Here is a 21994-nt window from a genome sequence, read left to right as displayed (position 1 = left end):
TAGGGTCTGTGAGGATTTTGGGGGGTTCAGTGAGGAATTGGGGGGGGTCTGAGGGGATTTGGGGGGGTTTGGGGGGATTTTGGGGGGGTCTCAGGAATTGAGGGGGGGTCTCTGAGGAATTGAGGGAGGGTCTGGGGATTTGGGGGGGTCTCTGGGGTCTGGATGAGTTTTGGGGGGTCTGTGAGGATTTGGGGGGGGTCTCTGGAGATTTGGGGGGGTCTCTGAGGTCTGGGTGAGTTTTGGGGGGGGTCTGTGAGAATTTGGGGGGGTCAGGATTTGGGGGGGGTCTCTGGGGTCAGTGAGGATTTGGGGGGTGGGTCTGAGGGGGGGGAGGATCCTCAGGACTGGGGGGTCGGTAACGGGGGGGTCCCGGGTTCGGGTCAGGGTCCCGGTGTGGGGGGGGCGTGTCCCGGTCCCAGTTTGGCTGTCCCGGTCCCAGTGTCCCAGTCCCGATTTTTGGGTTCCAGTCCCGGTTTTTGAGTTCCGGTCCCGCTTTGAGGATCCCGGTGTCCCGGTCCCGGTGTCCCGGACCGAGTTTGGGGGTCCCGGTCCCGGTGTCCCAGTCCCAGTTTTTGGGTTCCAATCCCGGTTTTTGGGTTCCAGTCCCGGTTTGGGGATCCCGGTCCCGGTTTGGCTGTCCCAGTCCCGGTGTCCCAATCCCAGTTTGAGAGTTCCGGTCCCGGTTTGGCTGTCCCGGTCCTTGTCCCAATCCCAGTCCCGGTGTCCCAATCCCAGTTTGAGAGTTCCGGTCCCGGTTTGGCTGTCCCGGTGTCTCAGACCCGGTTTTTGAGTTTCAGTCCCGGTTTGGGTATCCCGGTCCCGGTGTCTCAGTCCCGGTTTTTGAATTCCGGTCCCGGTGTCCCAGTCCCAGTCCCGGTGTCCCAATCCCAGTTTGAGGGTCCCAGTCCCGGTTTGGCTGTCCCAGTGTCCCAGTCCCAGTTTTTGGGTTCCGGTCCCGGTTTGGGTATCCCGGACCCGCTTTGGCTGTCCCGGTCCCGGTGTCTCAGTCCCGGTTTTTGAATTCCGGTCCCGGTTTTTGGGTCCCGGTCCCGGTGTCCCAGTCCCAGTCCCAGTGTCCCAATCCCAGTTTGAGGGTTCCGGTCCCGGTTTGGCTGTCCCGGTGTCCCAGTCCCAGTTTTTGGGTTCCAATCCCGGTTTGGGTATCCCGGTCCCGGTTTGGCTGTCCCGGTCCCGGTGTCTCAGTCCCGGTTTTTGAATTCCGGTCCCGGTTTTTGGGTTCCGGTCCCGGTTTGGGGATCTCGGTCCCGGTTTGGCTGTCCCGGTGTTCCAATCCCAGTTTGAGAGTTCCGGTCCCGGTTTGTCTGTCCTGGTGTCCCAATCCCGGTTTTTGGGTTCCGGTCCCGATTTGGCTGCCCCGGTCCCGGTGTCCCGAACCGACTTTCCCTCCCCCATTCCCCACCCCTCACCCCTCCGTTCCCCCCGGTCCCGGTTTGACTGTCCCGGTGTCCCAGTCCCGGTGTCCCAGTCCCGGTGTCCCAGTCCCAGTTTGAGAGTTCCGGTCCCAGTTTGGCTGTCCCGGTCCCGGTTTGGGGATCTTGGTCCCGGTTTGGCTGTCCCGGTGTTCCAATCCCAGTTTGAGGGTTCCGGTCCCGGTGTCCCAATCCCAGTCCCGGTGTCCCAGTCCCGGTCCCGGTGTGCCAATCACGGTTTTTGGGTTCCGGTCCCGGTGTCCCGGTCCCGGTGTCCCAGTCCCGGTGTCCCGGTCCCGGTGTCCCGCACCGACTTTCCCTCCCCCATTCCCCACCCCCCACCCCTCCGTTTCCTCGGTGCCGCCCCCCCTCCGTTCCCCCGGTCCCGGTTTGGCTGCCCCGGTCCCGGTGTCCCAGTCCCGGTGTCCCGGTCCCAGTTTGAGAGTTCCGGTCCCAGTTTGGCTGTCCCGGTGTCCCAGTCCCGGTTTTTGGGTTCCGGTCCCGGTTTGGGGATCATGGTCCCGGCGTCCCAATCCCAGTTTGAGAGTTCCGGTCCCGGTTTGGCTGTCCCAGTCCCAGTTTGGCTGTCCCGGTCCCGGTGTCTCAGTCCCGGTTTTTGGGTTCCGGTCCCGATGTCCCAATCCCAGCCCCGGTGTCCCAGTCCCAATCCCGGTCCCGGTGTCCCGCACCGACTTTCTCCCCCACCATTCCCCACCCCCCACCCCTCCGTTCCCTCCGTTCCCCCCCTCTCTCCGTTCGCCCCGGTCCCGGTTTGGCTCTCCCGGTGTCCCAGTCCCGGTGTCCCAGTCCCAGTTTGAGGGTTCCGGTCCCAGTTTGGCTGTCCCAGTCCCGGTGTCCCGGTCCCAGTTTGAGGGTTCCGGTCCCGGTGTCCCAGTCCCGGTGTCCCAGTCCCGGTGTCCCAGTCCCGGTGTCCCGGTCCCGGTGTCCCAGTCCCGGTGTCCCGGTCCCGGTGTCCCGCACCGAGTCTCCCTCCCCCATTCCCCACCCCCACCCCTCCGTTCCCTCCGTCCCCCCCCTCTCCGTTCCCCCCGGTCCCGGTTTGGCTGTCCCGGTGTCCCAGTCCCGGTGTCCCAATCCCAGTTTGAGAGTTCCGGTCCCAGTTTGGCTGTCCCAGTCCCGGTGTCCCGGTCCCAGTTTGAGAGTTCCGGTCCCAGTTTGGCTGTCCTGGTGTCCCAATCCCGGTTTTTTGGGTTCCGGTCCCGGTGTCCCACTCCCGGTGTCCCGGTCCCGGTGTCCCGGTCCCGGTGTCCCAGTCCCAGTTTGAGGGTTCCGGTCCCAGTCCCGGTGTCCCGGTCCCGGTGTCCCGCACCGACTTTCCCCCCCCCCTTCCCCACCCCCCACCCCTCCGTTCCCTCCGTCCCCCCCCTCTCCGTTCCCCCCGGTGCCGAGGGGCGGGGGCCGGCCCGCGGGGGGGAGGTGCCCGGGTTTGCCCGGCCCCGGTGCCCGGGCGGCGGCGGCGGCGGCGGCGGCGTTGGAGCCTCCCCGGTGCGGGCCGGGCCGGGCCGGGCGATGGCGGCGCCCCCGGGGCGGCGGGAGCGGCTGCGGGCGCTGGCGCTGGGCCGGGGGGCGCTGGGGCTCGAGACCCTCCTGGACCTGCTGCTGGGGCTGGCGGGGGGGCTGCGGCACCGCCTCAACCACCGGGACCCCCCCGGCGACACCGGCGACAGCGGCGGCGACAGCGGCGGCGACAGCGACAGCGACAAACACGTCCGGGAGTTTCTGAGCTGGGGTGAGGAGGGACGGGAGGGGGTTCGGGATGGGGGTTCGGAATGGGGGGTTCGGAACGGGGGTACCGGGACAGGGGGTTCGGAATGGGGGTACCGGGACCGGGTTCGGAAAGGGGGGTTCGGGATGGGGGTTCGGAAAGGGGGTACCGGGATGGGGGGTTCGGGTTGGGGGGTTCGGAATGGGGGTACTGGGACCAGGTTTCGGGCTGGGGGGGTTCGGGTTGGGGCGGTACCGGGACCGGGGTTCGGGTTGGGGGGTTCGGAATGGGGGTACCGGGACGGGGGTACCGGGACCGGGTTCGGCTTGGGGGGTTCGGAACGGGGGTACCGGAACGGGGGTTCGGGCTGGAGGGGTACCGGGACAGGAGTTCGGACTGGGGGGTACCGGAACGGGGGGTACCAGGACGGGGGTTCGGGCTGAGGGAGCGCCGGGACCGGGGTTCGGGCTGGGGGGGTACCGGGACCGGGACACCGGAACGGGGGTTCGGGCTGGGGGGGTACCGGGACAGGAGTTCGGATTGGAGAGATTCTGTCTGGGGGGTACCGGGCCGGGGATTCGGATTTGGGGCGGTTCGGGCGGGGGTTCGGACTGGGGGGAAACCGGGATGGGACCGGGAGGGGCGGTTCGGGTATGGGACGGGGGGGTTCGGGTTCGGGGGGTCCGAAACCGGGTCCAGGATTGGGAGGTTCCGGGATTGAGGAGCCGGATTTGGGGAGGGGGCTCCGGCACCGGGAAGTTCCGGGACTGGGGGGTTCGGGACCAGGGAACCTCTGGGTTCTGGGGCATCCGGCACCGGGAAGTTCCGGGATTGGGGGTCCGGGACCGGGGGGGTTCAGGTGGGTCCAGGATTGGGGGTTCTGGGACAGCGGGTCCGGTACCGGAATTCCAGGACCGGGAGGTTCGGGATTGAGGGATCCGGGACCGGGGGTGTCCGAGACCGGGGGTTCCGGGACCGGGATTCCAGAACCAGGGGTTCGGGATTGAGGAGTTCCGGGACCGGAGGTTCGGGATTTTTGAAGGGTCCGGGACCGGGAGGTTCGGGACTGGGGGGTCCCGGGACCGGTAGATCCAGAATTGGGGGTTCCGGGACCGGGAAGTTCGGGATTGAGGGGTCCAGAACCGGAAAGTTCGGGATTGAGGGGTCCAGAACCGGGGGCTGTCGGGGCCCGGAGGGTTCGGAACCGGGTTCGGGGGTGCTCGGGACTGGGGGGGGGCTCCAGAACCGGGGGGGTCGGGCCCAGACCGGGTTTTTTTTGGGGTGAGGGGAACTGGGACCGTTCTGGGTCCGGGGCAGAACCGGTACCGGGGGTCCTGCTGTGGGGGGGGGGGTCTCTAAACCGGTACCGAACCGGGGGGGTCCGTCCGGGTGGGGGGGGGGCGACACCTGCGGGACCCCCCCGAACCCCGGGGGTCATTTTGGGGGGGGGGGAACCGAACCTGGGGGTCGTTGGGGGGGTTGCGATGTCAGGGTCTCTTTATTTTGGGGTCTGGGGTCTCAGAGTGGGGGGGCTCGGCCACGGTGGTCCCGGGGGTCTCGGGGGGGGTCCGGGGGGTCTCAGAGTGGGGGGGCTCCCCCCGTTGGTCCCGGGGGTCTCAGATTGGGGGGGCTCGGCCCGTCGGTACCGGGGGGAGTCTCGGGGGTCTCAGGGTGGGGGTCGCTCAGCCCGTCGGTCCCGGGGGGGGCCCGGGGGGGTTCCCGGGGGTCTCAGGGTGGGGGTCGCTCAGCCCGTCGGTCCCGGGGGGGGCGCGGGGGGGTTCCCGGTGGCTCCGCTCCTTTTCTGGGCACGCGGGGCCGGGTGTCCCCCCCCCCCCGCGGGCTCCGAGCGCTGCGCGGCCATAAATGGGCTGAGGGTGCGCGGCCACCCCCCCCCGCGGCACCCGGGGTGTCACAACATCCCCCTGGCACTGTCACACCCCTCCGGCAGTGTCACACCCCCCCCCGGCAGTGTCACACCCCCTCCTCACTGTCACACCCCCGGAATTGTCACCCCCCCTGGCACTGTCACCCCTCCCCCCGGCACTGTCACACCCCCGGAATTGTCACACCCCCCCGCATTGTCACCCCCCACCCCGGAACCCTCCCTCTTGTCCCCTCCCCCTCCCCACTTCACTTCCCGCCCCCCCCCCCAATAATTATTTGGGATTTTTCCTCCAAACCTCCCCCCCCCAAAAAAAAATTCAGTGGGATTGCCCATCCAACCCTGCCCAAAATATTCACTGGATTCTCTCTCTGAGACCCCTCCCCAAAATATTTAATGAGATTTTCCCTCTCAGCCCCCTCCCCAAAATATTCAATGGGATTCTCCCTTCAAACCCCCCCCCAAAAAAAAATTTTATTAGGATTCGTCATCCAATCCTGTCCAAAATATTCCCTGGATTCTCTCTCTGAGACCCCCTCCCCAAAATAATTATTTGGGATTTTCCCTTCAAACCTCCCCGCCCCAAAAAAAAAATTCATTGGGATTCCCCATCCTACCCTCCCCAAAAAATTAAAAAATTCGCTGGATTGTCTCTCTGAGCCTCCTCCCCAAAATATTTAATGAGATTTTCCCTCCAAGCCCCCTCCCCAAAATATTCAATGGGATTCTCCCTTCAAACCCCTCCCAAAAAAAAAATTAATTAGGATTCGCCGTCCAATCCTGCCCAAAATATTCCCTGGATTTTCTCTCTGAGACCCCTCCCCAAAATATTCTCTGGGATTTTATCTCCGAGACCCCCCGGGATTCCCTCTTTGAGCCCCCATCCCAAAATATTTTGTGGGGTTCTCCATCCAGACCCCTCCCCAAAATATTGAATGGGATTCTCCCTCCAAGCCCCCCTCCCAAAATAATTCCCTGTGATTTTTGTCCAGCACCCCCACCCCAAAATTCCCTGAGATTCTCCCCCAAAACCCCTCCCGGTGGTCACTGACCCTTCCTGGTGGTCACTGACCCCTCTCAGTGGTCACTGACCCTTTCCGGTGGCCACTGACCCCTCCCAGTGGTCACTGACCCCCCCGGTGACCACTGACCCCTCCCGGTGACCACTGACCCCCCCCTCCCGGTGACCACTGACCCCTCCCAGTGGTCACTGACTCCTCCCGGTGACCACTGACCCCTCCCAGTGACCACTGACGCCCCCTCCCGGTGACCACTGACCCCTCGGTGACCACTGACCGCTCCCGGTGACCACTGACCCCTCCCGGTGGCCACTGACCCCCCGGTGACCACTGACCCCTCCCGGTGGCCACTGACCCCCGGTGACCACTGACCCCTCTCACTGACCACTGATCCCTCGGTGACCCCTGACCCCTCGGTGACCCCTGACCCCTCCCGGTCGCCCCCCAGCCGAGCCGGTGGTCACTGACCCCTTGGTGGTCACACACCCCTTCGGTGACCCCTGACCCCCCTCTCCTGGTGACCCCTGACCCCCCGGTGACCCCTGACCCCTCGGTCGCCCCCCAGCCGAGCCGGTGGCCGCGCGGGTCCAGGAGCTGCAGCTGCAGCGCGGAGACTTCGAGATCCTGAAGGTGATCGGGAGAGGCGCCTTCAGCGAGGTCAGCGACACCGGGGGACACCCGGGGGACACCGGGGGGTGGCACCGAGGGTGGCACCTGTGGGGACAGCGCGGGTGGCGCTGAGGTCACCCCGGTGTCGCGCAGGTGGCCGTGGTGAGGATGAAGGAGAGCGGGCAGATCTACGCCATGAAAATCATGAACAAGTGGGACATGCTGCGGAGGGGAGAGGTGCGGGGACAGAGGGGACAGGGGGGACACTGCGGGGACACTGGGGACATTGCCGGGATTGGGGACAGAGGGGGGATTGGGGACAGAGGGAGGATTGGGGACAGCGGGGACACTGGGGACAGCGGGGACAGAGGGGGGATTGGGGACATTGGGGACAGAGGGGACACTGGGGGGATTGGGGACATATGGGACAGCGGGGACAGCGGGGGGACAAAGGGGACAGCGGGGGGACACTGGGGACAGAGGGGGGATTGGGGACAGTGGGGGGATTTGGGACAGCGGGAACAGCAGGGACATTGGAGACAGTGGGGACAGTGGGGGGATTGGGGACATTTGGGGGGATTGGGGACAGCGGGGACAGTGGGGACAGAGGGGACACTGGGGACACTGGGGACATTGGGGACAGCGGGGACAGGAGGGACAGGAGGGGGACTGGGGACATTGGGGACACTGGGGTCATTGGGGACATTCAGGGACACTCAGGGACATCAGGGGACACTTGGGGACACTCAGGGACATTCATGGACACTCAGGAACACTCAGGGACAGTCAGGGGACACTTGGGGACACTCGGCGGGTGTGTGGGGACAGTCGGGGACACACAGAGACATGCAGGGACACGCGGGGGACACTTGGGGACACCCAGGGAACTCGGGGACAGTCGGGGGACATGTGAGGACAGTCAGGGACACTCGGGGACACCTGGGGACACTTGGGGGTTGTGTGAGGACACTTGGGGACACTCGGAGGGGGATGGCACCATCCAGGAAGTGCCACCAGGGGGGTGGCGGTGCCGCGGCGGTGCCGCGCTGTCGCCAGGTGTCGCCGGTGCCGCGCTGTCACCGTCGCGGGGTGCCAGCCGTGCCGCTGTTGCTGTCACTGTCGCTGTCACTGTCGCTGTCGCTGTGGGTGTGGCCGGGTGCCAGCCGTGCCGCTGTCACTGTCGCTGTCGCTGTCGCCGGTGCCAGCCGTGTCGCTGTCACTGTCGCTGTCGCGGGGTGCCAGCCGTGCCGTGTCACTGTCGCTGTCACTGCCACTGTCGCTGTCACTGTCACTGTCACTGTCTCTGTCACTGTCACTGTCTCTGTTGTCACTGTCGCTGTCACTGTCACTGTCACTGTCATTGTCACTGTCGCTGTCACTGTCACTGTCGCTGTCACTGTTGTCGCTGTCGCTGTCACTGTCACTGTCACTGTCACTGTCGCTGTCACTGTCGCTGTCACTGTCACTGTCTCTGTCACTGTCACTGTCACTGTCTCTGTTGTCACTGTCGCTGTCACTGTCGCTGTCACTGTCACTGTCGCTGTCACTGTTGTCGCTGTCGCTGTCACTGTCGCTGTCACTGTTGTCGCTGTCGCTGTCGCTGTCGCTGTCACTGTCGCTGTCACTGTCGCTGTCACTGTCACTGTCGCTGTCACTGTTGTCGCTGTCGCTGTCACTGTCGCTGTCACTGTCGCTGTCACTGTCACTGTCTCTGTCGCTGTCGCTGTCACTGTCACTGTTGTCACTGTCGCTGTCACTGTCGCTGTCACTGTCACTGTCACTGTCACTGTTGTCGCTGTCGCTGTCGCTGTCACTGTCACTGTCGCTGTCACTGTCGCCGTCACTGTTGTCACTGTCGCTGTCACTGTCACTGTTGTCACTGTCACTGTTGTCACTGTCACTGTTGTCACTGTCACTGTCGCTGTCACTGTCGCTGTCACTGTTGTCGCTGTCACTGTTGTCACTGTCGCTGTCGCTGTCACTGTCACTGTCACTGTCACTGTCTCTGTCTCTGTCACTGTCTCTGTCGCTGTCACTGTCACTGTTGTCACTGTCACTGTCGCTGTCGCTGTCACTGTTGTCGCTGTCACTGTTGTCGCTGTCACTGTCTCTGTCACTGTCTCTGTCACTGTCGCTGTCACTGTCACTGTCACTGTTGTCACTGTCACTGTTGTCACTGTCACTGTCGCTGTGTCCGGGTGCCAGCCGTGCCGCTGTCACTGTCACTGTCACTGTTGTCACTGTCACTGTCGCTGTCGCAGGTGTCGTGTTTCCGCGAGGAGCGGGAGGTGCTGGCGCGCGGGGACCGGCGCTGGATCACGCGGCTGCACTTCGCCTTCCAGGACCCGCAGTGCCTGGTGAGGGGACACCCGTGTCACCTGGGGTCACCTCAGTGTCACCCGGGGTCACCGCGGGGTCACCCGGCCACCACCGTGTCACCCGGGCCACCTCAGTGTCACCTCCGTGTCACTCAGACCACTGCAGGGTCACCTCGGGGTCACCGCGGGGGTCACCCGGGGTCACCTCAGTGTAACCTGGGCCACCTCAGTGTCACCCGGGCCACCTCAGTGTCACCTCGGGTCACCTCAGTGTCACCGGGGGCACCGCAGGGGCACCTCAGTGTCACCAGGCCACCACGAGATTACCTCGGGGTCAACCTCTGTGTCACCCGGGCCACCTGTGTGTCACCTCTGTGTCACCTCAGGGTCACCTTGGTGTCACCTCAGTGTCACCCAGGCCACCGCGGGGACACCTCAGGGATACCTCAGGGTCACCTCAGTGTCCCCGTGTCACCCGGGTCACCACAGTGTCATCTTAGCGTCACCTGGGTCACCTCAGTGTCACCCAGGGTCACCTCCGTGTCACTGGGCCACCTGTGTGTCACCTCCGTGTCACCTCGGGTCACTTCAGTGTCCTCTCATCACCTCAGTGTCCCCGTGTCACCTCAGAGGGTGACACTTCAACCATGCCATCCCCATGTCCCTGTGCCATCCTCATGTCCCCTTAATGTCCCCAATCTGTCCCCACAGTACCTGGTGATGGAGTACTGCACTGTCCAATGTCCCCAATGTCCCCATGTCCCTAAGCTGTCCCCATGTCCCCAGTCTGTCCCCAATGTCCCCACAGTACCTGGTGATGGAGTACTACACTGTCCCCATGTCCCCATGTCCCCAGGCTGTCCCCATGTCCCCTCAATGTCCCCATGTCCCCAATGTCCCCAATCTGTCCCCTCAGTACCTGGTGATGGAGTACTGCACTGTCCCCATGTCCCCATATCCCCATGTCTCCAATGTCCCCTCAATGTCCCCAATGTCCCCATGTCCCCACAGTACCTGGTGATGGAGTACTGCACTGTGCCCATGTCCCCATGTCCCCAATGTCCCCTCAATGTCCCCAGTGTCCCCATGTCCCATGTCCCCAGGCTGTCCCCATGTCCCCTCAATGTCCCCAATGTCCCCACAGTACCTGGTGATGGAGTACTACACTGTCCCATGTCCCCTCAATGTCCCCATGTCCCCTCAATGTCCCCATGTCCCCATGTCCCCTCAGTACCTGGTGATGGAGTACTGCACTGTCCCCATGTCCCCATGTCCCCATGTCCCCTCAATGTCCCCAATGTCCCCATGTCCCTAAGCTGTCCCCATGTCCCCAATGTCCCCTCAGTACCTGGTGATGGAGTACTGCACTGTCCCCATGTCCCCATGTCCCCTCAGTACCTGGTGATGGAGTACTGCACTGTCCCCATGTCCCCTCAGTGTCCCCAATGTCCCCAATGTCCCCTCAGTACCTGGTGATGGAGTACTGCAATGTCCCCATGTCCCCTCAATGTCCTCAATGTCCCCAATGTCCCCTCAGTACCTGGTGATGGAGTACTGCACTGTCCCCATGTCCCCATGTCCCCATGTCCCAATGTCCCCAATGTCCCCATGTCCCCTCAGTACCTGGTGATGGAGTACTGCACTGTGCCCATATCCCCATGTCCCCAATGTCCCCAATGTCCCCAATGTCCCCTCAGTACCTGGTGATGGAGTACTACACTGTTCCCATGTCCCCAGTGTCCCCATGTCCCCAATCTGTCCCCAATGTCCCCTCAGTACCTGGTGATGGAGTACTACATCGGCGGTGACCTCCTGACCCTGCTCAGCAAATTTGGGGACCGGCTGCCGCTGGCCATGGCGCGCTTCTACCTGGCCGAGCTGGTGATGGCCATCGACTCGGTGCACCGCCTGGGATACGTGCACAGGTGTGACATTGGGGACATTGGGGACAGTGGGGACATTGGGGACATTGGGGACAGTGGGGACATTGGGGACATGGGGACATTGGGGACATTGGGGACATGGCCATCGACTCCGTTCATCGATTGGGATATGTACACAGGTGTGACATTGGGGACATTGGGGACATTGGGGACATGGCCATCGACTCGGTGCACCGCCTGGGATACGTGCACAGGTGTGACATTGGGGACATTGGGGACATTGGGGACATGGGGACATGGCCATTGACTCTGTGCACCGGCTGGGATACGTGCACAGGTGGGGACATTGGGGACATGGGGACATTGGGGACATGGGGACATTGGGGACATGGCCATCGACTCGGTGCATCGATTGGGATATGTACACAGGTGGGGACATTGGGGACATTGGGGACATGGGGACACTGGGGACATGGCCATCGACTCTGTGCATCGGCTGGGATATGTACACAGGTGGGGACATTGGGGACATTGGGGACACTGGGACATTGGGGACATGGCCGTCGACTCCGTTTATCGACTGGGATATGTGCACAGGTGGGGACATTGGGGACATTGGGGACATGGCCATCGACTCTGTGCATCGATTGGGATACGTGCACAGGTGTGACATTGGGGACATTGGGGACATTGGGGACATGGGGACATGGCCATCGACTCTGTGCATCGATTGGGATACGTGCACAGGTGTGACATGGGGACACTGGGGACATGGGGACATTGGGGACATTGGGGACATGGGGACATTGGGGACATGGGGACATTGGGGACATGGGGACATGGCCATCGACTCGGTGCACCGGCTGGGATATGTGCACAGGTGTGACATTGGGGACATGGGGACATTGGGGACATGGGGACATGGGGACATGGGGACATGGGGACATGGCCATCGACTCCATTCATCGACTGGGATATGTACACAGGTGGGGACATTGGGGACATGGGGACATGGGGACAGTGGGGACATTGGGGACATTGGGGACATTGGGGACATGGCCATCGACTCGGTGCACCGGCTGGGATATGTGCACAGGTGGGGACATGGGGACATTGGGGACATTGGGGACATGGGGACATTGGGGACATGGGGACATGGCCATCGACTCGGTGCACCGGCTGGGATATGTGCACAGGTGTGACATTGGGGACATTGGGGACATTGGGGACATGGGGACATGGCCATCGACTCGGTGCATCGACTGGGATACGTGCACAGGTGTGACATGGGGACATTGGGGACATTGGGGACATCATGGGGACATGGGGACATGGCCATCGACTCCGTTCATCGATTGGGATACGTGCACAGGTGGGGACAGTGGGGACATTGGGGACATTGGGGACGTTGGGGACATTGGGGACACTGGGGACATGGGGACACTGGGGACGTTGGGGACATTGGGGACATGGGGACACACAGGACATGGTGACACTGGGGGTGACATTGAGGGACATGGAGGGACATTGGGGGGTGTCTGGGGTGGGTCTGGGGACCGTGACAGGGAGAGGTGACAAAGGCCACCCCCCCCAGGGACATCAAACCCGACAACATCCTGCTGGACCGCTGGGGCCACGTCCGGCTTGGGGACTTCGGGTCCTGCCTGCGCCTGGGGCCGGATGGCACCGTGAGTGACACTGGGGGACACGGGGGGGACACCGGGGGGGACACCGGGGGGGACAGAGGGGGGACACGGGAGGGACACAGAGCTCAACTCTATGAGCACCTGGAGGATTCCCCTGGCCCAAATGTCCCCAGTGTCCCCAGTGTCCCCAGTGTCTCCAATACCCCAATGTCCCCAATGTCCCCAATGTCCCTGTCCCCAGGTGCACTCGGCGGTGGCCGTGGGCACCCCCAATTACCTGTCCCCAATGTCCCCAATGATGTCCCCAATGTCCCCAATGATGTCCCCATGTCCCCAATGTCCCTGTCCCCAGGTGCGCTCCTCGGTGGCCGTGGGCACCCCCGATTACCTGTCCCCATGTCCCCAATGTCCCCAGTGTCTCCAATACCCCAATGTCCCCACTGTCCCCAGGTGCGCTCGGCGGTGGCCGTGGGCACCCCCGATTACCTGTCCCCAGTGTCCCCAATGTCCCCAATGATGTCCCTGTCCCCAGGTGCGCTCGGCGGTGGCCGTGGGCACCCCCGATTACCTGTCCCCAATGTCCCCATGATGTCCCCATGTCCCCTGTCCCCAGGTGCGCTCGGCGGTGGCCGTGGGCACCCCCGATTACCTGTCCCCATGTCCCTGTCCCCAATGTCCCCATGTCCCCTGTCCCCAGGTGCGCTCGGCGGTGGCCGTGGGCACCCCCGATTACCTGTCCCCCGAGATGCTCTCAGTGATGTCCCCATGTCCCCTGTCCCCAGGTGCGCTCCTCGGTGGCCGTGGGCACCCCCGATTACCTGTCCCCCGAGATGCTCTCAGTGATGTCCCCATGTCCCCTGTCCCCAGGTGCGCTCCTCGGTGGCCGTGGGCACCCCCGATTACCTGTCCCCCGAGATGCTCCTGGCCGTCGAGGACCCCTCGCGCTCGTACGGCCCCGAGTGTGACTGGTGGGCGCTGGGGGTCCTGGCCTACGAGATGTTCTACGGGCGGCCCCCGTTCTTCGCCGACAGCGTCCTCGAGACCTACGCCAAGATCCTGCACTTCCAGGTGGGCACTGGGACAAACTGGGAGCGACTGGGGGGGACTGGGAGGGGGAATTTGGGGAACTGGGAGGGACTGGGAGGGATTGGAAGAGACTGGGATGGACTGGGGAGGGACTGGGAGGGGGAGGGGGGGGACTGGGAGGGACTGGGGGGGACTGGGAGAGGAATGGGGGGAACTGGGAGGGGGTGGGAGGGGAATGCGGGGGGAGTGGGGGGAACTGGGAGGGACTGGGAGGGACTGGAATGGATTGGGAGGGGAATGGAGGGGACTGGGAGGGGAATGGGGGGGACTGGGAGGGGAATGGGGGAACTGGGAGGGACTGGGAGGGACTGGGAGGGACTGGGAGGGACTGGGAGGGGACTGGGAGAGGATGCGGGGACTGGGAGGGGAATGGGAGGGACTGGGAGGGACTGGGAGGGACTGGGAGGGACTGGGAGGGGACTGGGAGAGGATGCGGGGACTGGGAGGGGAATGGGAGGGACTGGGAGGGACTGGGAGGGACTGGGGAGCACTGGGAGGGACTGGGAGGGACTGGGAGGGACTGGGAGGGACTGGGGGGGACTGGGAGGGGAGTGGGATGGACTGGGATGGACTGGGAGGGACTGGGAGGGGAATGTAGGGAACTGGGAGGGACTGGGAGGGACTGGGAGAGGGATGGGGACTACTGGGAGGGGAATGGGAGGGACTGGGAGGGGACTGGGAGGGACTGGGAGGAACTGGTGGGTTACTGGGATACACTGGGGGTTACTCAGAGGACACTAGGATGTACGGGGATGTACTGGGATCACACTGAGATGTACTGGGATCACACTGGGATGCTCTAGGATGCACTGGGATATACTGGGATGCACTGGGATATACTGGGATCACACTGGGCCACACTGGGATGCACTGGGATGTACTGGGCTGCACTGGGATGCACTGGGATATACTGGGATATACTGGGATCATACTGGGATATACTGGGATCACACTGAGATCATACTGGGATATACTGGGATCACACTGAGATCATGCTGGGATCATACTGGTATATACTGGGGTCACACTGGGCCGCACTGGGCCGCACTGGGATCACACTGGGATCACACTGGGATATACTGGGATCACATTGGGCCGTACTGGTATATACCGGGATATACTCTGATCACACTGGGCCGCACTGGGATCATACTGGGATATACTGGGATCACACTGGGCCACACTGGGATCACACTGGGACATACTGGGATGTACTGGTCCCCCCCCCCAGGACCACCTCCACCTGCCCGAGGACGACCCCGACCCCGAGGAGGGCGAGGAAGGCGCGGGGGGCGTGGTCAGCGAAGGGGGCGTGGCCAGCGAAGGGGGCGTGTCCGGGGGCGTGTCCGGGGGCGGGGTCCCCGCGGCCGCGCGCGCTCTGGTTCGGGGGCTGCTGTGCGCGCCGGGCGCGCGCCTGGGCCGCGGGGGCGCGCGCGATTTCCGCGCCCTTCCGCTGTTCGCGGGAATGCGCTGGCGCGCGCTCCGCCGCTGCCCCGCCCCCTTCGCGCCCAGCGCCGCCGGCGCCGCCGACACCTCCAACTTCGACGTGCTGGACGATTGTCTGAGCCAGCAGGTGAGGGGTTAAACCGGGATAAACCCGGGATAGAACCGGGATAAACCCGGGATAGTCATGGGATAGATCCGGGATAAACCGGGGATAGTCATGGGATAGAGCAGGGACAGCCCGTGCTGGACGATTGTCTGAGCCAGCAGGTGAGGGGTTAAACCGGGATAAACCCGGGATAAACCTGGGACAGATCAGGGATAAACCCGGGATAGTCATGGGATGGATCCAGGATAGTCATGGGATAGAGCAGGGATAGAGCAGGGATAGAGCAGGGACAGCCCGTGCTGGACGATTGTCTGAGCCAGCAGGTGAGGGGTTAAACCGGGATAAACCCGGGATAGAACCGGGATAGTCATGGGATAGATCCGGGATAAACCGGGGATAAACCCGGGATAGATCCGGGATAGAGCAGGGACAGCCCGTGCTGGACGATTGTCTGAGCCAGCAGGTGAGGGGTTAAACCGGGATAGACCCGGGATAAACCGGGGACAGATCAGAGATAAACCCGGGACAACTCTGGGATAACCCTGGGATATTTAATTGTCCCCCCTATATTTAATTGTCCCACCCATATTTAATGTCCCCCCTCCAATATTTAATTTGTCCCCCCCAATATTTAATGTGTGTCCCCCATATTTAATGCCCCCCCCCATATTTAATTTGTGTCCCCCCTGGTGTCCCCCCCCCCAATATTTAACGTGTCCCACCCCCGGTGTCCCCCCCCATATTTAATTTATTTAATTTGTGTCCCCCCTGGTGTCCTCCCCCATATTTAATGTCCCACCCCAACATTTAACGTGTCCCCCCCCCCCATATTTAATGTGTTCTCCCCCCAATATTTAACGTGTCCCCTCCCCGGTGCCCCCCCCCCAATATTTAATTTGTCCCCCCTCATATTTAACGTGTCCCCCCCCACATTTAATTTGTGCCCCCCCCCAATATTTAACGTGTCCCCCCCCGGTGTCCCCCCATATTTAATATTTAACGTGTCCCCCCCATATTTAATTTGTGTCCCCTCCCGTGTCCCCCCCCAATATTTAACGTGTCCCCCCCCAATATTTAATTTATTTAATTTGTGTCCTCCCCTGTGTCCCCCCCCCAATTTTTAACGTCCCCCCCCAATATTTAACGTGCCCCTCCAATTTTTAACGTGCTCCCCCCACATTTAATTTGTGTCCCCTCCCCCAATATTTAACGTGTCCCCCACATTTGTGTCCCCCCCCATATTTAATTTGTGTCCCCCCCATATTTAATTTGTGTCCCCCTCCCCAATATTTAACGTGTCCCCCATATTTAATGTCCCCCCCCTCAATATTTAACGTGTTCCCCTCCCATATTTAATTTGTGTGTCCCCCTCCCCAATATTTAACGTGTTCCCCCCCCCCAGGAGCTGCTGGGGGAGCCCGGGGACCCCCCCGAGCTGGGGCTGCACCTCCCGTTCGTGGGGTACTCGTACGCTCGGGGGGACACAGAGTGAGTGCGGGGGGGCTGGGGAGGGGTCTGCAGGGGATCTGGGGGGGTCTGGAGGGGTCTGCAGGGGGGCTGGAGGGGTCTGGGGGGTTTCTGAGGGGTCTGGAGAGGTTCTGGGTGGATCTGGGGGGGCTGGGGGTGTCTGGGGAGGGCCTGGGGGGTTCTGGGTGGATCTGGGGGGACTGGGGGTGTCTGAGGGGGGTCTGGGCGGGTCTGGAGGGTACTGGGGGGTCCTGGGGGGGGTTCTGGGGGGGTCTGGGGGGGTCTGCGGGGGTCTGCGGGGGTCCGGGGGGGATCTGGAGAGGGTCGGTGGGGGTCTGGAGGGTGTCTGGAGAGGTTCTGGGGGGGTCTGGAGGGGTCTGGGGAGTGTCTGAGGGGGGTCTGGGGGTATCTGGAGGGTGTCTGGGGAGGGTCTGGGGCGTTTCTGAGGGGTCTGGGGGGGTCTGGGAGGGTCTGGGGGGGGCCTAGGGGTGTCTGGGGGAGTCTGGGGTGGGTTTGGGGGGGTCTAGGGGGGTCTGGGGAGGGTCTGGGGTGGTCTGGGGGATTTCTGGGGGGGAGTCTGGAAGGGTCATGGGGTGTCTGGGGGGGTCTGGGTGGATCTGGGGAGGTCTGGGGAGGTCTGGGGGTGTCTGGGGAGGGTCTGGGGGGTCTGGGGGAGTCTGGGGGGTTTCTGGGGGGGGCTTACGGGGGTCTGGGGAGGGTCTGGGGCGTTTCTGAGGGGGTCTGGGGGTCTCGGGGGGGTCTGGGGGTTTCTGGGGGGGGGCCTAGGGAGGTCTGGGGAGAGGCTGGGGAGGTCTGGGGGGGTCTGGGGAGGGTCCGGGGGGGCTGGGGGGTGTCTGGGGGTGTCTGGGGGGTCCGGGGGGCACCAGGAGCGAAATGGGGGTGGGTGGGGACAATGGGGGTACAGCGGGAATGGGGGGGAGGAGGGGCACAAGGGAGCTGGAAAAGGGGAGGGGGTCTCCAGGTGCCCCCCCCCACCCCTGTGCCGCCCCGCGGGTTTTAGGGATGAGGAGGAAGATGAGGATGAGGATGAGGATGAGGATGAGGATGAGGAGTGGGACCAGGACACGGCCATGGAGCTGGAGGGGGAGTGGGGGACCCCCCCCGAATCGGGGACCCCCCCGGGCACCGCCACCCCCTTGGCCGTGGGGACCCCCCCCCGAAGGGGGACGCCCCCTCCCCCACCCCTGAGACACCCCACGCCCCCCCCGGGGACCCCCCCCTCAAAAGGAACCCCCCCCACCCACGGGGACCTCGGAACTGACGGGACCCCCGCCCCAAAAAGGGCCCCCCCCACCCACGGGACCCCCGCCCCAAAAAGGGCCCCCCCCCACCCACGGGAACAGCCCCCCAAAAATCGCCCTCCCCCCCCCAAGAATCCCCTCCCCCACCCAAAGCCCCTCCCCCACCGGCAGCCCCTCCCCAAAAAGGGGTCCCTGCACCCCAAGGGTCTCCCCCTCCCCAAAAATCGCCCCCCCCACCCCAGGCCCCTCCCCCCGCCCCCAAGGGACCCCCCCCGGCCAAGGGGGCGCCCCCCAGGACCGCCCCTCCCCCCCCGGGCACGGAGCCCCCCCGGGCACCGCCGGTACGTGAGGGGGGGTCCGGAATTTGGGGAGGGGTCGGGGAGTGCTGGGGGAGGGAGGAAACCGGAATTTGGGGAGGGGGATCCCGGAATTTGGGGAAGGGGGGGAACCGGAATTTGGGGAGAGGGGAACCGGAATTTGGGGAGGGGGATCCCGGAATTTGGGGAGAGGGGAACCGGAATTTGGGGAGGGGGATCCCGGAATTTGGGGAGGGGGAACCGGAATTTGGGGAGGGGGATCCCGGAATTTGGGGAGGGGGGAACCGGAATTTGGGGAGGGGGGGGCGCGGGATTTGGGGAGGAGAATCCTGGAATTTGGGGAGGGGGGATCCCGGGATTTGGGGAGGAGAATCCTGGAATTTGGGGAGGGGGGATCCCGGAATTTGGGGAGGGGGATCCCGGAATTTGGGGAGGGGGATCCCGGAATTTGGGGAGGGGGGATCCCGGAATTTGGGGAGGGGTCGGTGGGTGCTGGGGGAGGGGGTGTCCCAAAACCCGGGAATTCCAGAAATTCCAGGAATTTCGGTGCCGATGGGGGGAAAAAGGGTGATTCCGTTTTGGGGGGAGGGTCCCGAATTCCGGGAATTTCGGGGTTCAGATCCCGGTTTTGGGGAATCCCGGGAATTTCGGGAATTCCGGGAATTCCAGGATTCAGTGCCCGGTTCGGGTGATCCCGAATTCCAGAAATTTCGGGTAATTCCGAATTTCCTGGAATCCCGGGAGTTCCAGGAGTCCGTGCCCGGTTCGGGGGGATCCCGAGAATTTCGGGAATTCCTGGAATCCCGGGAATTTCGGGGTTCAGTTCCCGGTTCGGGTGATCCCGGGAATTCCGGGAATTTCGAGATTCATTGCCCGGTTCGGGGGGATCCCGGGAATTCCGGGGTTCAGTTCCCGAATCCGGGGATCCCGGGAATTTCGGGAATTTCAGAGTTCATTGCCGGGTTCGGGGGGATCCCGAATCCCGGGAATTCCGGGGTTCAGTTCCCGGTTCGAGGGGATCCCGGGAATTCCTGGAATTTCGGGGTTCAGTTCCCGCTTCGGGAGGATCCCGAATCCCGGGAATTTGGGGGATCCGTGCCCGGTTCGGGGAATCCCGGGAATTCCCGGAATTTCGGGGTTCAGTGCCCAGTTCGGGGGGATCCCAAATCCCTGGAATTCAGGGGTTGAGTGCCCGGTTCGGGGGGGATCCCGGGAATTTCGGGAATTTCGGGGTTCAGTTCCCGATTCGGGAGGATCCCAGGAATTTCGGGAATTCCCGGGTTCTGTTTCCCGATTCGGGGGATCCCGGAAATTCCGAGAATTTCGGGAATTCCCAGGGTCAGTTCCCGGTTCGGGGAATCCCGAATCCCTGGAATTCAGGGGTTGAGTGCCCGGTTCGGGGGGATCCCGGGAATTTCGGGAATTTCAGAGTTCATTGCCGGGTTCGGGGGGATCCCGAATCCCGGGAATTCCGTGGGTCCGTGCTCGGTTCGGGGAATCCCGGGAATTTTGGGGATCCGTGCCCGGTTCGGGGGGATCCCAAATCCCGGAAATTTCGGGGTTCAGTGCCCGGTTCGGGGAAATTCCGTGGCTCCGTGCCGGGTGCGGGGGGATCCCGAATCTTGGGGATCCGTGTCCGGCTCGGCGGATCCCGGGAGTCACTGCCCGGTCTGGGGGGATCCTGGGGGTCCCGGGGGTCCGTGCCTGGTTCGGGGGGATCGGGATCAGAGCCCGGTTCGAGAAATTCCGGGGGGTCAGTGCCCGGTCCGGGGGGATCGGGAATCCCGGGAGTCACTGCCCGGTCTGGGAGGATCCTGGGGGTCCCGGGGGTCACTGCCCGGTTCGGGGGGTCCCGGGGATCCGTGCCCGGTTCGGGGGGTCCCGGGGATCCGTGCCCGGTTCGGGGGGTCCCGGGGGTCCGTGCCCGGTTCGGGGTGATCCAGAATCCCGGGGATCTCCAGGCAGACGCGGTTCCCGCAGGTGGCGGCGGCGATCCCGGCGGTCCCGGCGGTCCCGGTGCCTGTCCCGGTCCCGGAGCAGGTCCCGGTCGCTGTCCCGGTCCCGGAGGCGGTACCGGAGCCGGTCCCGGTGCCGGTGTCGGTCCCGGAGCTCCGGGAGGCGCTGGCCCAGGAGCGGCGCGGGCGGGAGGCGCTGGAGCGGGAGCTCGGGAAACTGCGGGCGGCGGGACAGGGGCTGGCCCGGTACGGGAGGGGACAGGAGGGGACAGCGGGGACAGCGGGACAGGGAGGGGACACCGTGGGGACAGCGGGGACAGCGGGACAGGGAGGGGACAGCGGGGACAGGAGGGGACAGCGGGGACACGGAGGGGACAGGGAGGGGACAGCGGGGACAGGAGGGACAGGAGGGGACAGCGGGGACAGCGGGACAGGGAGGGGACAGCGGGGACAGGAGGGGACAGGGAGGGGACAGCGGGGACAGGAGGGACAGGAGGGGACAGCGGGGACAGCGGGACAGGGAGGGGACAGCGGGGACAGGAGGGGACAGCGGGACAGGGAGGGGACAGCGGGGACAGGGAGGGGACAGGGGGGACACCGCGGGGACAGCAGGACCCGAGTAGGACACGAGGACAGGGTGGAGGGGACAACGAGGGGACACCGGAACCGGCGGGGGACAGCGGGCAGCGGGCGTGGGTGGCACTGGGTACCGGGAGGTGACACCAGGGGTGACACCAGGGTGAGAGCCACCACCGGGGAGGTGACACCGGTGTCCCCAGCTGCTGTGGGGACAATGACACCGCGGCCACAGCGCGGGAGAACGGGGACCGAGGGGGGGGCTGAGGAGATCCGGGGGTGTCCCCGCGGTGTCCCCAGCTGTCCCCGCGGTGTCCCCAGCTGTCCCCGCGGTGTCCCCAACTGTCCCCTCCCCCAGGCGCCTGCAGGAGGCCGAGAGCCGCAACCTGGAACTGGAAGCGAAACTGCGGCGGCTGCAGAGTGACCCCCCCGGGCCCGGCCCGCCCCCTCCCCAAGGCAAGGACCCCTCCCCAAAAATCCTGGGGACATCCCCGGGAATGTCCCCAAATCCCTGTGACACCCCCGGGCCCGCCCCAAGGCAAGGACCCCTCCCCAAAAATCCTGGGGACACTCCTGGGAATGTCCCCAAATCCCTGTGACCCCCCCGCCCCCTCCCCAAGGCAAGGACCCCTCCCCAAAATCCTGGGGACATCCTGGGAATGTCCCCAATCCCTGTGACCCCCCCGGGCCCGCCCCAAGGCAAGACCCCTCCCCAGAAAATCCTTGGGGACATCGTGGGAATGTCCCCAAACCCCCGTGACCCCCCCGGGCCTGGGACAAAGCAAGGACCCCTCCCCAAAAAATCCTTGGGGACACCCTTGGGAATGTCCCCAAATCCCTGTGACCCCCCCACGGCTGGCACAAGGCAAGGACCACCCCCCCCCCCAAAAAAAATCCTGGGGACATCGTGGGAATGTCCCCAAATCCCTGAGACCCCCCACCCCCCAAATCCCTCCAGACCCCCCCGCCCAAATTCCCCAGGACCCCCCCAAATTCCTCCCCACGGGGGCTCGCCCCCTCCCCAAAATATTTTTGGGGGGGTGGGCAGGACCTCGCCCCCCCCTTTTAAACCCCAAAAATTCCATTGTGGGGGGGAGGGGACACACACAGGACCCCTCCCCAAATTTGGGGCTGGGGGGGGACACCCCAAAAGGGGTTCCCCGATATTTGGGGGGGGGTCCCACCCTGACCCACCCCCCCCTCCCCAAAATTTCCTTTGCAGGAGGCGCGGAGCAGCCCCCCCCCATGGCCCCCCCCGCGGAGGTG

At 64.2% G+C, this 21994-nt stretch overlaps 1 protein-coding gene across 1 annotated transcript; it reads left to right on the top strand.

The window, feature by feature from the left end:
* Positions 1-3045: 3045 nt before the first annotated feature.
* On the top strand, positions 3046-21994 carry LOC117009597 (myotonin-protein kinase-like; the record flags this gene model as incomplete). Its single annotated transcript, XM_042780107.1, has 15 exons — positions 3046-3180; positions 6623-6714; positions 6820-6903; positions 8928-9023; positions 10761-10909; positions 12462-12555; positions 13381-13581; positions 14831-14858; positions 14952-15172; positions 16554-16639; positions 17640-17922; positions 18123-18221; positions 20178-20398; positions 21087-21184; positions 21951-21994. Coding segments are annotated over exons 3-15 (1689 nt in total), but the record flags the coding sequence as incomplete, so codon positions are not given.

Source organism: Catharus ustulatus, chromosome 34 (genome assembly GCF_009819885.2).
Source record: "Catharus ustulatus isolate bCatUst1 chromosome 34, bCatUst1.pri.v2, whole genome shotgun sequence".
Taxonomy (NCBI): Eukaryota; Metazoa; Chordata; class Aves; order Passeriformes; family Turdidae; genus Catharus; species Catharus ustulatus.
This window is presented reverse-complemented; position numbering and strand designations above follow the sequence as displayed.